This window comes from Culex quinquefasciatus, chromosome 2 (assembly GCF_015732765.1).
Source record: "Culex quinquefasciatus strain JHB chromosome 2, VPISU_Cqui_1.0_pri_paternal, whole genome shotgun sequence".
Lineage (NCBI taxonomy): Eukaryota > Metazoa > Arthropoda > Insecta > Diptera > Culicidae > Culex > Culex quinquefasciatus.
The window spans coordinates 54,200,692-54,220,718 of NC_051862.1; the positions used below are offsets into that span (position 1 = coordinate 54,200,692).

The 20,027-nt window shown below is 36.1% G+C and overlaps 1 protein-coding gene across 1 annotated transcript in view; it reads left to right on the top strand.

Annotated features, from left to right (window-relative positions):
* Positions 1 to 20,027, top strand: part of LOC6047129 (protein gooseberry-neuro) — a 112,106-nt gene that overhangs the window by 2,330 nt on the left and 89,749 nt on the right. Inside the window, exon 2 of the mRNA XM_038256970.1 lies at positions 17,274 to 17,587. Within this exon, the coding sequence (XP_038112898.1) occupies positions 17,274 to 17,587 (314 nt within the window). The remainder of the gene's footprint in view (positions 1 to 17,273; positions 17,588 to 20,027) is intronic.

Genomic DNA, 20,027 nt, shown 5'->3' on the forward strand with positions numbered 1-20,027 from the left:
AAGGGTTATGGGATATAATAAAATCGATAAAATGCTGGCACCAAAACAAAATATTAATGATCATAAAAAAAATAACAAAGAATCAAAATTTAAGCATTGGAAATTCCTCGATAGCAACTTTAAAAATCAAGAAATTGCATTGAATTTTTCAAATGAAAAAAATTAAATGATGCCGACGGCAGAACATCAACCTCGAAACTTTGTTCTCGGAACCTTTAACAAATAAATAACGGCTGATTGCTAAACGAAGTAGAATTCTTATCAATAGCAATTAGGAAAAATTATATCAATAATAATTTTGACAAAAATCTGAAAAATCTTGTTTTAAGTTTTTTAAGTACCGTCTGAAAAAAATGAAAATTTAAGACACTTTAGTAAAATAAAGTGCTTTTATATTTTAGTATTTTTCACTCATGCACCTTACACTTACAGCGCTAGTCCGAGAGAATAATGGTCTCGAGTCGAGAGAATAGTGGTACCATTCACGGACGCAGAGAACACAGCTCGAGATGGGCGATAAAACTATTCTCTCGAGGTTCATTTGCAAAAAAAGTTCATCCGTCAAACAAAAAACCAAAAGTGTCGACAACGGGAATCGAACCAGAGACCTTTGACAAACCAATCCAATGACTTAGCTGCCTCGGCCACCACAGCTTGGTGACCAAGGAGAAGTCAGAAGTCGATGTATGACACTTGTTGGAGATTTATTGATTCAACTAACGAATAAACTCATTTGTTATGATGGTGTGAGTTGGTACCATTATTCTATCGATTTTGACACTGAGCCCTCAATAAATTTTGAGAGAACGATTATCTCGATTCTGAATTTTGGGTGTGTGATATTAGTGATTATTTCGGAAACAATATTTAGAAAAAAAAATTAAATAAATATTCTACTTTTGCTGTAAATCCATCCGTAGAGTTTGTTGACAATTCACTATCGTAAAAATATGAAAAAAATGTTTGTACACCCAAAATTCAGAATCGAGATAATCGTTCTCTCAAAATTAATTGAGGGCTCAGTGCCAAAATCGATAGAATAATGGTACCAACTCACACCATCATAACAAATGAGTTCATTCGTTAGTTGAATCAATAAATCTCCAACAAGTGTCATACATCGACTTCTGACTTCTCCTTGGTCACCAAGCTGTGGTGGCCGAGGCAGCTAAGTCATTGGATTGGTTTGTCAAAGGTCTCTGATTCGATTCCCGTTGTCGACACTTTTGGTTTTTTGTTTGACGGATGAACTTTTTTTGCAAATGAACCTCGAGAGAATAGTTCTATCGCCCATCTCGAGCTGTGTTCTCTGCGTCCGTGAATGGTACCACTATTCTCTCGACTCGAGACCATCATTCTCTCGGACTAGCGCTGCCAGTTTTGGGTGTAGCATAAATCTTTGAGAGTTTTAGTCTTGGTTCTTCTGCTCCCATATATTAATGCAAAACATTCAATAATGAACAATTCTCTTGATTTTCACAATTCTCAAAGCGATTTATATGTTTGAATAACTTGATTCGCCGTGAAAACTTTAAAATATTCGTATTTGAGAGAATAAAAAAAAAATTAAGTATCTTTGGCAAAGGCTATAAGGTAATGTTTAGGACTTATCAGAAAGAATAAAACACGGAAATCACTTATTTCACAAACTTCATGGAGGTTTTGTTTCGGCCAAGTAATATATTTCCGAATGGCTATTGAAAGGAACTCAAACATTCAAAAACATTTTTTTTAGTTGATTTTTTTTAAATATTTTATTGGCAATCAAATTAGTGATAAATGCAACTTTTTGCAATTCCGTCGTAAAACTACTTACTTTTCCTGTCATTCTCGAGCGACGAAACGGCCTACTTTTCACTTCCCAAAATAAAAAAAATAAAACAGAAAGGAAAATTAATAACTTTCAATACCAGTGCTGAAGAGTTTTACTTTTCAGCACTGAAATGGGCACAAGTGCCGAAAAGTAATTTTTTAATGATTTTTTTTTGTTTTGAGCGGTGAATTTATTTAACTCATGGATTTTTGACATAACATTCCAGTCAAAAAGCGTTTCTCGAAATTGCAAAAAATGTTGTTAGCAACTCGTTGCAAAACTTGATTTTTTAAGCACTCGTCGTATTTATTTAAATGTACACTCGTGCTGACAAATTCTTCTTTTTGACATTTGTTGCATAAACTGCTATTTCAAGTTATAATAAGTCAGGTGTTAATTTTTTTTTTACGAAAAATAGCTTGTTCAAAATTAAAAATAGTTGCCATCCTCACCCATCCCTGAAGAACAATTTCAAATAGCTGAGAAATTGTCTCATTTATCAATCAACGATATTTTTGAAACTTATGATCCGATTTGCACTTGTGTTATTTTCTCATCTCTTTGATTTTTTTCAGAATTCTAATATCCCATTTCATAATAGCTTAAAACATTTGGCTCTTTCTAAATGTTGTGCTTAAAATTTTGAAAAATTAAAGGTTTCGCTTTTAAAAAGTTTTACAAGTGTCGCCAATATTAAAAAAGACAATTTATTGAACATGTTTAGCTTAAAATTCTGCTGCATAACTCAAAACAAAAAAGTTGCACTTTATCAAAAATTATCAAAAATCTTTTCGAATGGCTATTTAATTTGGCAATCAAAAATGATTTTCAATTTTTCTAATATTTTCCGAAATCGCATTTTTTTCAAAAATATAATAAATTAACGAAATTTTTCTGTGGAAAAAAAATTAAATACAAAATCAAGAAAACTTTTTCTCTGCGCTCTTTATTTAAAAGCCATAATCATTACATGCAACTAGGCTGGAAACATCAAATCGATAAAAATAATCCCTTCTGAACATACGGGTTTTGGATTTTTTCACTTTTTTTTATGGAGACTTCTATGTGTGAAACCGAGGATTTAAAATGGCGTATTTCGATTTAAGAAGCCAATAGACAATTTTTCATCCAAATAAAACAATATTATGAACAACATTTTACAAAAAAATAGTAATCAATTTTTCCCTTCTGTCAATTTGCAAAAACTACGAATTCTCAACCGTGTGTGGGCTAATGTAACAACTGCACAAATGCATAAAATCAGCATTTCAACCTACCTACAAAAACGCTAACAAAGGCAACATTTTCCCGGTTTCCCATTCGTGCAGCTCTATTCCTGCAGGGCACAGAAAGGATCGTCAATTTCCCGGTCCCAGCAGCAGCAGCACTCAGCAGGCAGACCTATTGTTTCGTTCTGTAACGGCTCACCTCTACCGGTTTGTTGGCCCGTTGAAAAATTGCTAATTTATTGTGTGGCACGAGGATAGCGATACCTAACGTAGCTTTTTTTTCTCTATTTTTCGAAAATGATGATAAGCGTGGAGGTGTTACTATGCTAGTTTTTTTTTGTTGAATGCGAGCCACACATGGTTTTGTTCTAACCCAGACACACAAACATACAAACATTCATACAAGGTTTATGGCTCGGAAAATGAGGTGATGAATTCTTACCGAGGAAGCCACGAACACACACGTTTAGCTCGCCAGTTAAATTATGGATTTATGCAAGCCACGGCGCGCGGTAGCAGCAATTTTCGGGAGCAGGGGGCAGAAATTGAAAATGCTTCCCAGCAATTCCTCACCCCCAATCCACCAACACTTTCTTAAGCGGCAGTCAAAAGGAGCACGTGTTTTGTTGTTCACTTAGCGGGAAGCACGTTTTTGCTCGATTGTGTCAACAACAATGTTTGCCCGTTAATTAGATGTTTTTCGAGCGTCTGGAGGTTTTCGAGGTTTTGTGCAGAATTTTCCCGACGGATTTTTCAATTACTGCAACATTAAAATATTGAAAGTTAATATTTAAGCTTGAGATTTGCAATTTTTGGTAAGTTTTTTTTTACTTAATTTTGTCATACTCTTGGTAACTCCTTAGTTACGAGAAATAATTCTCAATTACTTTTTCAAAGAACCAATGCACCACAGGTTTCCTATCTACATAGGACCTTTTGAAAAAGTTAGCGGGAATTGTTCCAAAATGAATTAACGCTTTGAAACTCGGTCACCTCATGGTAATGCGATTTCAGTCCGAATTTGTGCGATTCATAAGCAAAATCGAGTGTCCGGATTTCGAATCAGTTTTTATCAGTGTCCGGGATTCGAAGCACAACAAGTAATTTTAATTTTAAAAATCTGATGAAAAATTATTAGAAAATACATATTTTGCATGCATTCTATTAAAACCAACTGTTTATACTACATCCTGATGATATTTCTACATTTCCAACTTATTTCATGATTTTGTGCCATCTATAACAAAAATGATATGCTACTAAGTGTCCGGTTTTCTGATCCTCACGTTATGGTGTAACAAACAGCTGAGAGGAACTCCAAAATTCCATTATGTTTTGCAATAAAACTAATCACCAATAAAACCGAATTGAAATTGAAATTATAGTACGAGATCAAAAATCATTACTTCTCCAGATATTGTTTAACTATTCTATTAGCAAAGTACAACTACAAAATAGTAGTTTATTCAACGGAATCGACGTAACACCTTATAATGTGGCCCTCTTAAACCTTGCGGTTTCGTCAACGGATCCACAGGCGTGTATCGTTCTTTTTGCGACAAGACTCCGCCTCCCGGGTCTCCTAAGTGTGAAGGTATGGGCACGGGGAGAGGGCACCGAATACCTATATTTACACTTAGAATTTTTTTTTGCGTCCGCCCCGGGATTCGAACCGGCAACCTCTGGATTGTGAGTCCAGTGCGCGGTACGATTGATCCACACAGGCAGACATGTATTCAACATGTTGCAAAAAGAAGCCTTTTTCCGCAGGAGTCGTACGAATTTTACCGAACTGGATAAATAAGACGGAGCCTGAGTAAAACAAGTTTATCAACGAGCTGTTTACAACATTTCTTGCAATTCCAAAAAACGCTTTTTGAATGGAATTTAAAGTCAAACATTTTTTGGTTTTAAGAAAACTCACCGTTCAAAACAAAACATATAAAAAAATGTATCTTTTTGCAATTCCGTCGTGAAACTACTTACTTTACCTGTCATTCTTGAACGACGAAACAGCCTACTTTTCTGTACCAAAAATAACAGAATCAAATAGTAACCCTTTTCAAAACAAATGCTGAAAAGTTTTACTTACTAGTACTACTTACTTCTATTACACAATTTTTTGCCTTTTGGATATTTTCTTCAAACGTATTTCAAATAAACTATTTTTTTATTTTTCAAGGTAAATGGTCCCCAAAATGTATGGAATATTAAGTCGAATCATTTGATAACAATATGTCATTGCAAAATTCTAACCAAATCCTGAAAGTTTGTCTGTCACTTATGAAATGAAGGATTAAATGTTCTAAACATCATTGAATGCTACAAGAATAAAAATATGTGATTTTACATATAATTTTACAAATATTGAGCATCAGAATTAGAAATAAACATTAATACCATCAATTATTATACAAATAATAATCTATCGTTTAAAAATGCTTTCACAAAATTTTCAATCCAATACTTCACATTTTGAACCTTGTTTATGTTTTTTGAAATCTCTTATTATTCAAAATAAAAAATAAAAACTATGAAATAACAAGCCATAGTCTCAACATTTGAATTAAAAAAGGTGTTTAACACTCAAACGCTCGAGTAGTCATTTGACCCCTACTTTTTTTCTTAAAAATCTCATAACTTTTGGTAGAATCGATCAAATGGGATGCTTCTGGTTGCAAAAGATCCTGATTTGTCTATATTTTTAACTGTCAGATGGGGGACAAATATGGTCCATTGTTACCGGAGATATTCCGGATTCCATTGGGGTACCTTGGCCCTCCCATTTGGGCATTTGGTCAATATAACAAAAACTTTCCGACAGAACAATGTCGGAAATGATACAAAACTTCAAGGAATCATCCTAATAAATCATCCTGCGAAAAAATAGACATGGTCCAGACCTTCGGAGCACCGAAACAGGTTCCAACCGGAAACGGTGCACTGAGCTGATGTCAATTGGTGCCTAATTGGAACCGACTCTGGTGGCCCGTAGGACTTAAGTATGACAATTATTTTTACAGAATGATGCATTAGGATGATTCCTTGAGGTTTTGTATCATTTCCGACATTGTTCGGTCGGAAAGTTTTTGTTATATTGACCAAATACCCAAATGGGAGGGCAGAGGTACCACAATGGAATCCGGAATATCTCCGGTAACAATGGACCATATTTGTCCCCCATCTGACAGTTAAAAATATAGACAAATCTGGATCTATTGAAACCGGAAGCATCTAAATTGGTCAATTCTACCAAAAGTTATGAGATTTTCAAGAAAAAAAGTAGGGTAAAATGACTACCCGAGCGTTTGAGTGTTAAATGCATTTTACACTAGTTCAGTTGTCTCGCAATTATCAGTTTTCAAAAAATGGAAGATATGACGAAAACTAAAATTTAACCGAAAAAAACAATTTCGCATGCTGTAATCAAAAATTTACAAAAATTCAAATAACTTTTGGATGTATCCATACATCCTGAATACGATTGCAGTTGTATTTCCATAGAAATTTTGAAGTTTTTTGAAGAAAAAAATGGTTTTTGCCCTATGAATTTTTGGGCCGAATTTGAAGGGGGAGGGTGACATAAACTTTTTTAAATATTTGTACCAGCCTTAAATGTAAAAGTTCTATATATAAAGATTTAGCCTTTGCTCTAATCAAGAGGTTGTTTCTACGATTAACTGTACTTTTATTGTTTCTTTTTTAAATCTTTTTATATTAACAATTTCAGTTATCGTGTTATTTAGAATTCCAGTTATTTCGTCGTATTTTAGTTAAGCGATCCAAAAAAGAAAAAAAAACTGTTCGTGGTTGTATTATCCGAATTTTAATTTTTTCATGAAATCATAAAACGAGTATTTTTTGTAAGTTTGTCGCTTATTTCCAAATATTCAATTAGAAAGAAGCAAACAAAACTCCTGGATGAATATCCACACCGGCCGCCGTCAAGCTCGCCCAAATCAACCGTGTCGACACGAGGTACAGAAGAAAGAACATCAGCCGATAGGCGAGGAGAATTCCCTGCAGAAAGCCGAAGGTCCTCTCCTGGCTGGACCGGGCTGTAGGCCTCTCCCAATACCGGGATCTACACTGCACTTAGCTGTGCAGTGCATCCTGGAGCAGCAGCCCGGCAGCTTGACTCGGTTTCGACTCTTGGCGACCATATGCCCGAAATTAGCCATACCTGAATTCCGATGAATAAAATTTTAATAGCCAAATATCGAACACGGCTCTCGGCCCGAAATGGAACCCCCGGAAAATCGTAATTTTTCACGCCCGGGTCCAGATGTTTCTAACGTACTTTGAGGTTATGTGTCTAACGTGGCGACGGCCGACGACGGACGTCCAAAAGCCGCAAAATGTAGGCCGTCGGGGAGCTGATCTCCGCCGATGAATGGAAATTTACGGGCGTGAAACAGCTGAGAGCAAATCGGAAGGCTTTTTGGATCTTTCTTCTTTCGGAAGAACTAAGACCACTACTAATCACCGTCATCATGGCCGATGATCACCGGTTGGGAGGTCGATTGACATCTTCGGTGTTCAAATTGGGACGCAACTGAATGGCAGATGTGAATCCGAACCATTTTGGTTGGGTCATCGGCTAACGTTGAGTAATTGCTGGATTGTTCTGGTAATTCTTTAGAAATAATGGAAATAACAGAAACAACTGTTTTAAAACAGCATTTTTCTTAATCAGGAAGTTTCAGCAAAAAAAATATAAAAAGAAAATTAAATTCAATCCTAGTTGAAAAATAAGTCAAGTTTAAATTTGCTATTAATTTATAAATCAGAAAAATATTTCATATTGAGTTTTCGTTGGCGAAAAAACATGATTTATTGTCTACAGAACAAAAAACTTCTTTTGACCTAAATAAACTTTTACGAAATCTTCTCTTACGGAATACACTCCCCAACCGTTGCGTTGAACTTCGCAACCATTCCATCCCCATCCTTCTGGCAGCCCTTCTTCAACGCAACAAATTCACCATCATCCTTCCGGTAACACTGGAAGTACGAGTTCAAATCCAGTGAATCGGCAAAGTTTCCCTGCGTAACACAGCGATACTCGCAAGCTTGACTAGTTTCGTTGAACGGAGCCCGATCCGGGCACCGGAAGATGTACGGTTCCAGCTGCTGCTCCACCGTTTCGGATTCCTTCCTGGGGACACAAAGAACGTAGTACATGCGGGAAGGCCCGTAAGGCACGACAGTGTTGGCAGCCCGGCAGGGTGATTCCGCGCACTTTTGGACAGATCTAGAGCGGCAAGTCTGCGTCACCGTGTTGAAGATGTACCCCGGAGGGCACTGGAACAGTTGGGAAGGGGAATCCCTTTGCGAGCAGCTGTGGTAATGGTCGCAATGGACGGGGTCTAGGAAAAATCCGTCATTAGAATTGTTATCAGAACGCAAAAGAGATTCTCACCTGGTAGAACTCCAACCGAAGGGCAGGTGATGGTCCACGGACGCTCGACTTTGTCGCACTCACTTGCCGGATGGTCCGAGCAGGTTGCCTCGACATCACCCTGGACGCAGTGTGGAGTGGCCGATCCGCAGGGAATCTCACCAATAGCTTTTCCTCCCAAGCACAATGAAAACGTGGTGCAGTTGGAGCAAATTGATCGCTTTCCATCTTCGCAGGAGTTGACCATCAATGATACGTTTACCCTGGTTCCCGGCACATCGTACAAGGCTTGAACGTTGATAAACTGCAGTAGCAAAATTACTGTCAGCGATACTAGCGAAAATAGAATCATCTTCAAGTTGTAAAGTGTGGTCACTGTCTGTTTTACTACTGGAAGACAGTTCCATTTATATCGTGATTTTGATGAGAATGATTCTACTAGAGAATTTTATCTAACGTTATCTAAATGAAACGGTATACGATGAAAGTAAGCACATGAAATTACAGCTGCAGTTTGAAATATGACTTCCACGTGTCCAAAGCTGCCTAATTCTACTATCAAATAATGCATTCTAGGCTGTGGTTCCCCCGGAGGAAGTGATTCATCAAGCAGCTTCAGAAGATTTCTTAAAATAAATATTGTTTTGAACTGCAATGGTTTTTGGGGTTGCTTACTTTAATTTTAATCTTGCATGGAAAATTGTTATGTAAGTTTTCAACAGATTTTCTTACTTAGAATAATAACAACTTTTATCCTTTTTTCATTTATCTGTAAACCACACAACCAGGGCCCCAGTCTTTTTATAATTTGATGAAAATTGGTCCGTTCTTATCCAATGGTAGAAGAAGCAATTTTGCATTAATAGTTCTTTTTTCCATACAATTATTACGGGCTAGTGATAAAAAATTGGCATGTGAATATTCGAAAAAAAATCAGTACCTTGAGAAAAGTTTTTCTGATCAATTTGGTGTATTAGGACTTAGGATTTAGGATTTAAAAAAAAGGTACACTGAAAAAAAGTTACGATTTTTTTTCCCCGAGGCTGGAAACTTCCCAGTGGGAAGTGGTCAAAAATTATTCCTTTCAAGATGTTCAAGATGTCAAAAGTAGATTTTTTCGTTCACACTGCTAAAAACTTTATTCAATCTTGTTGGAAAAAACCTGGCAGTACTTCCTTTTAACTCGTTTTTCTGTGTCAAGAAAGTCTAACAGTGAATCAAATATTTCAGAATGTTTGCTTGGGGAATTTAAAAATTTCAAATTTCAGTCTAGGGACTCGTAATTGGGCTGTAGTGGACAAAATTGGGTGCTTCAAAATGCAAGAGGTGGGTTTTTTTGTCCTCTATTTGACTACCATAAAATTTCCCTCCGAGGGGTTAAACCGGTTCCGGGACAATCCGGATTGTTTAACCGTATTGTTCCGAAACAGTATTTTTGGTCGAAAAATGTCAATAAAAAGATGAAAACAATGTATATTTTGAACAAATATTGTTGAAACTTATTCAATAGAGACTCTTACATCATAAAATAGCAATTTTATAAAAATTGTTGCTTATAAACTAATGTAAAATTTAAACCAATTTTTAATATTAACTAACTTAACAAAGTTATCAGAAGTTCAAAGTTGTCACAAACTGGCTAGTGGTACTAGTATTTGACACAGAAACAACATTTTATAAATGAATTCACTGAAATCGATCAGGTCTTGTACTTTTATTAAGGGTACGGATTCTTTTTTTGACTTTTTTCAGCAAACTATTTTTGTATTTTTGTATTTTTTAAGAAAAAGTTATTTGTAAATCCAATGACAGTGTCTTAAAAAGGACACTCTCCCGCGTCGATTGTTTTATAAAACATGGAACTTTAGTCGAATTTCATGTACTTTTATCCCCCCACCCTGTACGAAAAATATTTGACTCACTGTATATGGTTTTTAATTTATTTTACAAAATGGATATTAGTTTCAATGCATGCAATACAATACTTTCAATACAATAAATTGAAGGAAATTGTCTTAACAAAATTCGGTGAGGATTAGTTTTTTCCAAAAAAAAATATTGGTGTTTAGAAAATAACCGATGGAAAACTTTGTGAAAAATTTACGTCATCTTAAAAAAATAGCAGAGTACATATCTTTATAAGCAAGAGTTTGTCAACAAGGTTCGAGACTGTAGTTTTTCAAAAAAAATCACCGTTTTTGAGAAATTTGATTTTTTTTTTCGAAAAAGTCCTTGGGTTATTCATTTGTTGCCGAAAAAATTCCTCAAAATAAAGATAAAATGAACTTCGTAGACCCACCTTCATGTATACATATCGACTCAGAATCGAAAACTGAACAAATGTCTGTGTGTATGTGTGTGTGTATGTGTGTGTGTATGTATGTATGTGACCAACAAACTAGCTCATGTTTCTCGGCACTGGCTGAACCGATTTGACCCGAACTTGTTGCATTCGACTTTGTTTAGGGTCCCATAGATGGAGTTTTATACAGATTGAAGTTTCGATAAGTAATTCAAAAGTTATGTTTAAAAATGTGTTTTCACATATATTTGGATCTCACTTAACTGTATGTAAACTATGTCGGGGTCCATCATCCGACCCATCGTTGGTAAGGTTATCAAAAGACGTTTCCAACGAGTCTAAAACATTGAAGATCTGGCAACCCTGTCTCGAGATATGGCCCCTTAAGTGATATTGATGTACTTTTTTGAAGCCGAATCTCAATTAAATGTATGTAAACTATGTCTGGATCCACCATCCGACCCATTGTTGGTTAACTTATCAAAAGACCTTTCCAATGAGTCCAAAACATTGAAGATCTGGCAACCCTGTCTCGAGATATGGCCACTTAAGTGATATTGATGTACTTTTTGGAAGCCGGATCTCACTTAAATGTATGTAAACCATATCCGGAACTACCATCCGACCCATCGTTGGTTTGTTTATCAAAAGACCTTTCCAACGAGCCTAAAACATTGAAGATCTGGCAACCCTGTCTTGAGATATGGCCACTTAAGTGATATTGATATACTTTTTTGAAGCCGGATCTCACTTAAATGTATGTAAACTATGTCCGGGTCCATCATCCAACCCAACGTTGGTTAGGTTATCAAAAGACCCTTCCAACGAGTGCAAAACATTGAAGATCTATCAACCCTGTCTCGAGATATGGCCACTTAAGTGATATCGATGTACTTTTTGGAAGCCGGATCTAAAAAATAGATGAAACTTGTGTACAGCCATTGTTGTGAGGAAGGCTACAAGCACATAGGTGGATTAAGTTAGTTTTTCTTGTTGAAATCGGATTAAAAATGTGCAAATACCTAAGGTTGTTGCTCCAGTTTTTAAGCAAAAAATCAATGATATTAATTTCTTAACTAAGTTTACAAAAACCAAATACGAATTTTTTTTAGTTATGAAATGGTAAAATTTTGCTTAAAATTTTTTTAAACTAGTTTTGTTTAATAAAAATGCCTATCAAATACGATTGAATCAAATGTTTTCTTATTTTGTATGTTATTTGTTCTACTGAAAATGCTTAAGAATTGGTTGGTTTTTTCGGATTTTGTTTTAAAATGTTGTGGTTTGGTTGAGCGTTTTAGCAGAATGCATTACTGTGAATACAAAGAGACGAGTTGTTCCTTTTAATTCCGCTATATATTTTAATATCTTGACAGATACGTATTTCGTCTACTACTTGCAGACTTCATCAGTGTTCTGTTCTCGACTAAAGGTTCATCGCTGGTGTATCCATATTTGTAGTTACTGTAGGTACTACCTCCTCGTTCTTCTTTTGTGCCTGTATAGGTAACAGCTTAAACAGCCACGTTGAGCCGTTACCTGAATCCTTGTTGAGTAAACGTTTGTTGCCTGCCTTGAAGATTTCCAAACTTTCAGCGACAGCCAGCTTCGATGGGTTAGTGATGTGTCTTAAGATGACCGCGTCGCTAGCTGTGATGTTATGTTTTTCCTCGATGATGTGTTCGGTTACTGCTGACTTGAAATGGGGACAAATCCTTTCCGTTTTTCCTCCATGGCAATTTTGACATATGTGTGTATATGCTCATCCAACCTGGTTTGCAGCAATCTCTTAGTTTGTCCAATGTAGCTCATATCACAGTGGCCGCAGGATACCTCGTAGATGCCGGGTTTGCCTAAAGTCGGTATGGGGTCTTTCGTTGAACCTAAGATGGATTCCAACTGGCTGTTTCTACTGCTGAACACTAAATCGATGCCAAATTTAGCCAGTTTTTGTCGTAATGGGCGTGTTATCCTGTAGTCGAATTCTACTGCTGCTCTTCGCAGTGGCTCTGCTGATGGCGTAAGGGTTGTGAGTGAAGTTCTGTGCAGTTTTCTTTCCTTCTTATCGATGATTGCTTGGATAGTTGTTCTGCTGTAACCGTTGATTTCCGCTGTTTCAAATATGTACTCCAATTCTTTCTGTTTTCCTGCTTCGCTGAGGGTAAAGTTGTCATCCTATGTATAAAATAATGATATGCTGCCATCTTATGTTGGAATGAATGGTTTGACGTGGCTGGGATTGTTCTTCTGGTGTTTGTTGGCTTCCTGTAGATCTCGAAAGAAAACGAAGATGGGCAACCTGGTTCTCTTAGGATCAGGATGTCTAAGAAAGGTAACTTTCCTTCGACTTCCATTTCGTAAGTGAACTTGATGCTCCTGCGTGCACTGTTTATGGTGTCCAGTACCGTTGTTAGTGAGTTCCTTTTGATGATGCAGAAGATGTCATCTACGTATCTCCACCAACGTTCTGGTAGTAGGTTTTTGGTTTGTAGTTCGTGTTCCAAAGCTGCCATATAAACATCGCTCATGAACGGTGACAGTGGGTTACCCATCGATGCTCCCATCCTCTGTTGGTAGATGCAAGATACGTATTTCGTCTACTACTTGCAGACTTCATCAGTGTTCTGTTCTTCACAACTCCAATACTTCTAACTTACGTGAAATTGTCTGAGGATTCCGAATATGACAAAATTGAGACCAAAAAGTGCCGCTATGGCGGCCTACAGGGCAAAAACTAACGTTGTAAAATGTTTGTTCTAGAAAATTCGAAAACTATGAGAAAAACTGTGATTGGCCAAAAAGTTAATATCGTAGGCTTATAGTCCATGTAATTACCTATCATTTGACCTATGGGAGTATGGGTGTTGGAGGCTGTTGCAAAAATATATTAAGGTTTTAAAAAAAATCAATTTTTGACAGTAATTTGCAAAATCTAAGAGAAAAAGTCGAACCAATCCTGGATGTCTATGGCACATTTTGAAGTGCTTTAAAAGACCTTTCGAATGCATCTAAGAGAGTTGGAATTGATGAAGTTTTACGGAAATGCGAGCAATTTTAAGATTTTTTAGGTTTTTTGGACCTCAAACTTCAAAGCCCGTTTTACCCCACTTCCCTTTGTCGTAGAGGGCTCGTATTTGGCATGAGTTCATCTCATGTATAGACAAACAAACGCTGAAAGTTTCATCCAAATCGGAGCACCTCGATACGACCTGTTACACATTGGTGAAAAACTCGCTCTTAATGAACTTTTTAAACTTTTAAGAATTTAATAAAAATTTCTTCATTTTGAAGTACGGTCATAATTATTCTGTACCATTCCGTATCAAAGTAGGCTAGGCTAAAAACTAGGCTTAGTGATTTTTCACGCTCGAAAATTGCAAATTTCACGGGGACCTCAATTTTAAACACAAAATATCACGCAAATTTCGCGGAACGTGAAAAATGTTAACAGAACTCTGAAAATCTTATGTTTGAATCACAGAAACTACTATTCATGCTTCATTATATCGTCAGCTGTGTGCTATCTTGTGACATAGACCATTTTGGTCGAAAATGAGTTAATTATGACGTTTTGCTATACTTAACAAACACTACAAGATGCTTTAACCCGATTTGGAAACTCGCTTCCGTTTCTCGGATATCGCGATAAACACTTGTGACATAGACCAATTTATCATCAAAATGATCGTGCACACTTGTGACACGTCATACATGGTGTTGGAAAATGTGGAAAATTTGTCTTGTTTTTCACAAATTTATGTTGATAACACTTTCTAAAAGAAATGCAATCTTTTGTTTTTGAAAATATACTGATTTAGTCGGTTAAACTATTGATTTATGTCTATTTTAGTTTGTATGGGAATTCTGTGCACACTTGTGACACGTAGTACAATTTTACTTTCGAAACACACTTGTGACACGTGCTTTTTAGATTTTTGATTACATAATTTACTGTATCTTTTAACTGGTGTAACCAAATTAGTTGAAACTTGGAGCGTTTGTTAAGCGATAGTTTACCGATTGCTTCAAAAGGTTTGGCTCTACCATTCATAGTTTTGAAAATATTTATCATCAAACTTTAAAAATCAATTTTCTCGAATAGTACTAAATGGTCGTTGTCACAAGATAGCACACAGCTGACTACATATTATTCTTCAATAAACAAAACAAAATTTTTCATAAATTTGAACGTGACACAAAAAAATTTCTCCTAATTTAAATAAAAACAAGATTCCACCTGGTGTATGGATGGGCTCTAAACGTATTTTGAAATTAAATGTAGGGAATGCGTATTTTTATTTATTGAACTGTTATTCAATATTCGACTAATAAAGTTAAACAGATTTCGCTGATTTGCTTCATTTTATTGAATTTCATATCAAAGCAAGATTTTACAATCTTGTCCAGCAAAAATGAGTGAAATAATTTAATAACTTAGCAAATTAACATTTTTTAAAAGGTTTTTATAATATAATTTGTAACGAAATCAAAATTATTATACAAAATGAAAACAAAACAAGAAAAGTAGTATTTTTTTTCAACTTTCACGGGAATTATCCACCCAAATAATCAAATATCGTTAAAATTAAATTGGACTCAGACAAAATCTGTAAAATTTTTAAAAGTTGATTTCAAAGCTTTCATTTGGTTTTTAATGATACAAATCACGATTCTTTATTTTCTTTTGAAACTATACCTTTCAAATAAAATAGCAGTAATATTGTTATTACAGCGAATGAAAATATTACTAACTTAGTAAGTTTCTAAAAACACTGAAAAAGCTGAACAATTCTTCAAATGTTTAATATCAAGCTTTTCAATTGAAAACTATTAAAATTTACTTAAATAATCTGTATGGATGAAATAATCGTTATGTTGTTTATTTGAAAAACAGACATGATTTGAGAAAATTGATAAATTTCAAGAATTTCACGCTGTCCACGAAATCGTCAAAAATCACTGACCCTATGTTAGTAATTGAACAAGGGTATTTACTCACTAAATTGTACAGTAGGGTGACAAGAAAAATTGAAAATTTCGGTAAATCGCAAGAGATACCACCTGGATCGATTCTTTAGGCGAAAACAAGTAACTGTGCCAATTTTGAGCCAAATCGGTTAAGGCTAAGGGGTCGCTTTTCATCGTTGAAGTTTATATGGGGAAAATCGCACAAATGTATGGGGAAAAACATCGCTTCAGGAATTTTGCAGCAGGTTGCGCAGGTTTCGCCCAAAATTGTCCAAGTGTGAGATTCTTGTAGGAAATTTAATTACCTACAACTTTGTAGAAGAGTGCAGACGACGATCCGAGTTGATCCTGATGAGTTATTAGCAATGCGATGAAAAGAAATCGGCTTATATACTTGAAAGTATACAAGGGGTATATAGGAAGTATATAAGAAAATATTTTTTTCTCGAAAAATCTCCAAAAATCAGGATCATCTCGGATCGTTTTGCACCCTTCGACAAAGTTGTAGGGAATTAAATTTCCTACAAGAATCTCACACTTGGACAATTTAGGGCGAGACCTGCGCCACCTAGCAGAAAATTACTGAAACGATGTTTTTACCCATACATTTTCGTGATTTTCCCCATATAAACTTCAACGATGAAAAGCGACCCCTTAGCCTTAACCGATTTGGCTCAAAATTGGCACAGATACTTATTTTTGCATTAGGAATCGAGTCAGAGGGTATCTCTGATGTCGTTTTTTTATTGTCACTCTTTTTTACAGTAATGCATAAGATTATGTTTATTTCTATTTGAGTTAGATAAATCATTTTGAGAAAAATCGTTAGAGTTTCGCACAATCATAAAATTTCACGAGATTTCGCGGGAAAAGCCAAATTTCACGGATTTCACGCTGTCCGCGAAATCGTGAAATTTCACTAACCCTAGTGATAACCAACTATCCCGCATTTTTCAATCGACGATATCTTGAAAACTATTGATCCGAATTTCAGTAAAATCGATTGTAAAATACATTAAATGATGATTATCTATACATTTGAAATCAAATATAGTCTTTTAAATGTTTCTACAAATTTTAAATTTTTAGTTTTTTCATAAATCCATCGATTTTTTGCAAATTTCTTTTTGTTGTTTTAGCTCAAAAATAAAAAAAAAACAGGCTTCAAATGTGAAATTTAGTTTATTTTTAAGTGTTTCAAAATACTCTAGTTATTTATACTTACCAATATGAATCATCGTTTCTACAAAGTTTGTTTTAATTTACTATCTACAGCAGACGAGGATTCAACGGTTTACAGTAGATAACGCTAAGCAAAGCTATCAGATGGTAGACTGAGTGCATCTTGAATGATTAGATTGCTTATGAATCTAGTATTTTACCGTAGATAAACCGACTTTGTTTTTTTTTTAAATGTATGACTTTGACTTACCTAATCTGAATATTCGGGTTTTAATTTTGCTTACTCTAAAATATTGTCTCAAAAATGTTTTTTTATCAGCTGCATGACTAATAACAGCAAAAAAACTAACTCAATTTCCTCCCCTCCTCCTCCCCAAGGTCAAGGCCGCGTGAACCAGCTCGGCGGGGTGTTCATCAACGGGCGCCCCCTGCCCAACCACATCCGGTACAAGATCGTGGAGATGGCGGCGGCCGGCGTGCGGCCCTGTGTCATCTCGCGCCAGCTGCGCGTGTCCCACGGGTGCGTTTCGAAGATCTTGAACCGGTACCAGGAGACGGGCTCGATCCGGCCGGGCGTCATCGGGGGCTCGAAGCCGAAGGTGGCCACACCGGAAGTGGAGGCCCGCATCGAAGACATGAAGAAGATGAACCCGGGCATCTTCAGCTGGGAGATCCGCGAGAAGTTGATCAAGGTGAGTGTTTTTTTGATGCTGCTGAGTTGTTATCTCCCGTTGAGAAGCGATTACCACCGTGGGTAGTTGAAGTCGAGAAGGGAAGCGATTCTTGTCAGAATTCTACCTTGCAAAGGTTAGAATCAGATTTTGAAGCAAGAAATTTAAGTAAAATCATTGCTAAAGGCATTGAAGAAATCTTTTTCATTATTTACGAGAAATTTGATATGATTATTTTAAACAGGATAATCTAATCCTACCTTTCTACCAAAACCTTGAAGCTTTCTTAGCTCAATTTTGCTTGAAGTCCAAGTCAGATTGATGGCGTTTGCTTCAAGTTGAGAGTGATTACGCGTGAGGTCGCACCGCTATGCGAACGGTTGTAAAATAGAACTCAAGAAAATACACAAAGTTTTGGCTTTGGAAATCTTACCAAAAAGTGTGAAGCCAAACCTGCTGAGTTTAGGACGCTGCGTGGAACCTGTTTTTTTATTATTATTCGTGTTGTTTTTTTGTGTCCAAATCATTCAAAGTGGTGGAAAATAGATTCCAGCCAAGTGTGAATGAGCTAGATTATGAATAGGAATGAAACTAGTGCTGCTAGTTTGAAGACGTAGTTCCTTCAAAGGAAAAACTTCATCAGGGAATTGTTGACAGATTTTGTGTAAAAAAACGTGTAATATTACACCAGAAACATGTGAATTTTCATCAGTTACTGGTGATTATTCGTCCGGTTCACATTTTTACACATTTTTAGGTTAAATTACTCAAAAAAGGTAATAGGGTAATTCTCTACCAACTCACACGAAATCGGGAAAAGTTGCCCCGACCCCTCTTCGATTTGCGTGAAACTTTGTCCTAAGGGGTAACTTTTGTCCCTGATCACGAATCCGAGGTCCGTTTTGTGATATCTCGCGACGGAGGGGTGGTACGACCCTTTCCATTTTTGAACATGCGAAAAAAGAGGTGTTTTCCAATAATTTGCAGCCTGAAAAGGTGATGAGATAGAAATTTGGTGTCAAAGGGACTTCATGTAAAATTAGACGCCCGATTTGATGGCGTACTCAGAATTCCGAAAAAAACGTATTTTTATCGAAAGAAACACTTAAAAAGTTTTAAAAATTCTCCCATTTTCCGTTACTCGACTGTAAAAAAAAATGGAACATGTCATTTTAAAGGAAATTTTATGTACTTTTCGAATCAACAATGACCCAGAAGGGTCATTTTTTCATATGGAACAAAATTTTTCATTTTGAAATTTCGTGTTTTTTCTTACTTTGCAGGGTTATTTTTTGGAGTGTAACAATATTCTACAAATTTGTAGAGCAAACAATTACAAAAATTTTGATATATAGACATAAGGGGTTTGCTTATAAACATCACGAGTTATCGCGATTTTACGAAAAAAAGTTTTGAAAAGGTTACTTTCTGCGTTTCTCTTTGTTTCGTCGTCCGTGTCTGTCAAGGGTGACCATGAACGGCCATGATCAACGACGACCAACATTTTCAAAACTCCCAAAATTACATTTAATTTCCCATAAAATGACATGTTCCAAAAAATTTCACAGTCAAGTAACGGAAAATGAGAGAATTTTTAAAACTTTTTTGGTGTTTTTTTGCGATGAAAAATACTTTTTTTCGGAATTCTGAGTACGCCATCAAATTGGGCGTCGTATTTTACATAAAAGTCCCTTTGACGCCAAATTTCTATCTCATCACCGTTTCAGGCTGCAAATTATTGAAAAACACCTCTTTTTCGCATGTTCAAAAATAAAAGGGGTCGTACCGCCCCTCCGTCACGAGATATCAAAAACGGACCTCGGATTCGTGATGAAGGACAAAACTTTTCCCTTAGGACAAAGTTTTACGCAAAATCGAAGAGGGGTCGGGGCAACTGCTATGTGAGTTGGCGGAGAATTACCCAATATTCAAACAAAAGAAATCATCATTTCAAAATCCAATTTTTTTTGTAGTTTTGCATCAGTATATAAAAATCACGCACACTTTGTTCTTGTTTATTATATTTTTATGCTTTGTTGTTTGTTTTATTCGGCTCAAATTTTTTGGGGGCCTATGACCAAAGAAGCCATTTTATGTTATTCGTTCACCGAATCAAGTCTCCATACAATTTTGGCAGCTTTTTTTGACACTCGAAAATCTATAACTTTTGAATAGCAGTTTTGCTTGAAAATATTTGAACATTGATACTCTCAGGTCATACGAAAATACCTCTCCCATCTTTGTTCATCACGCTCACTAACACCTCCGTTCTTTGAACGTTATTCGTGTGTTGATGAAGTTTATTAAACATGACTGGATTGGGCGACGACGATCGGCAAAAACCGGGAGCCAAAACCACTTTTTCACACTTTTCAAACCCCGACGCGTATCGATCGCAAAGAACAATAATAAGAGAGGAAGAAGTAGCAAAAAAAATCTCATGTCAGACAATCGACCAAAC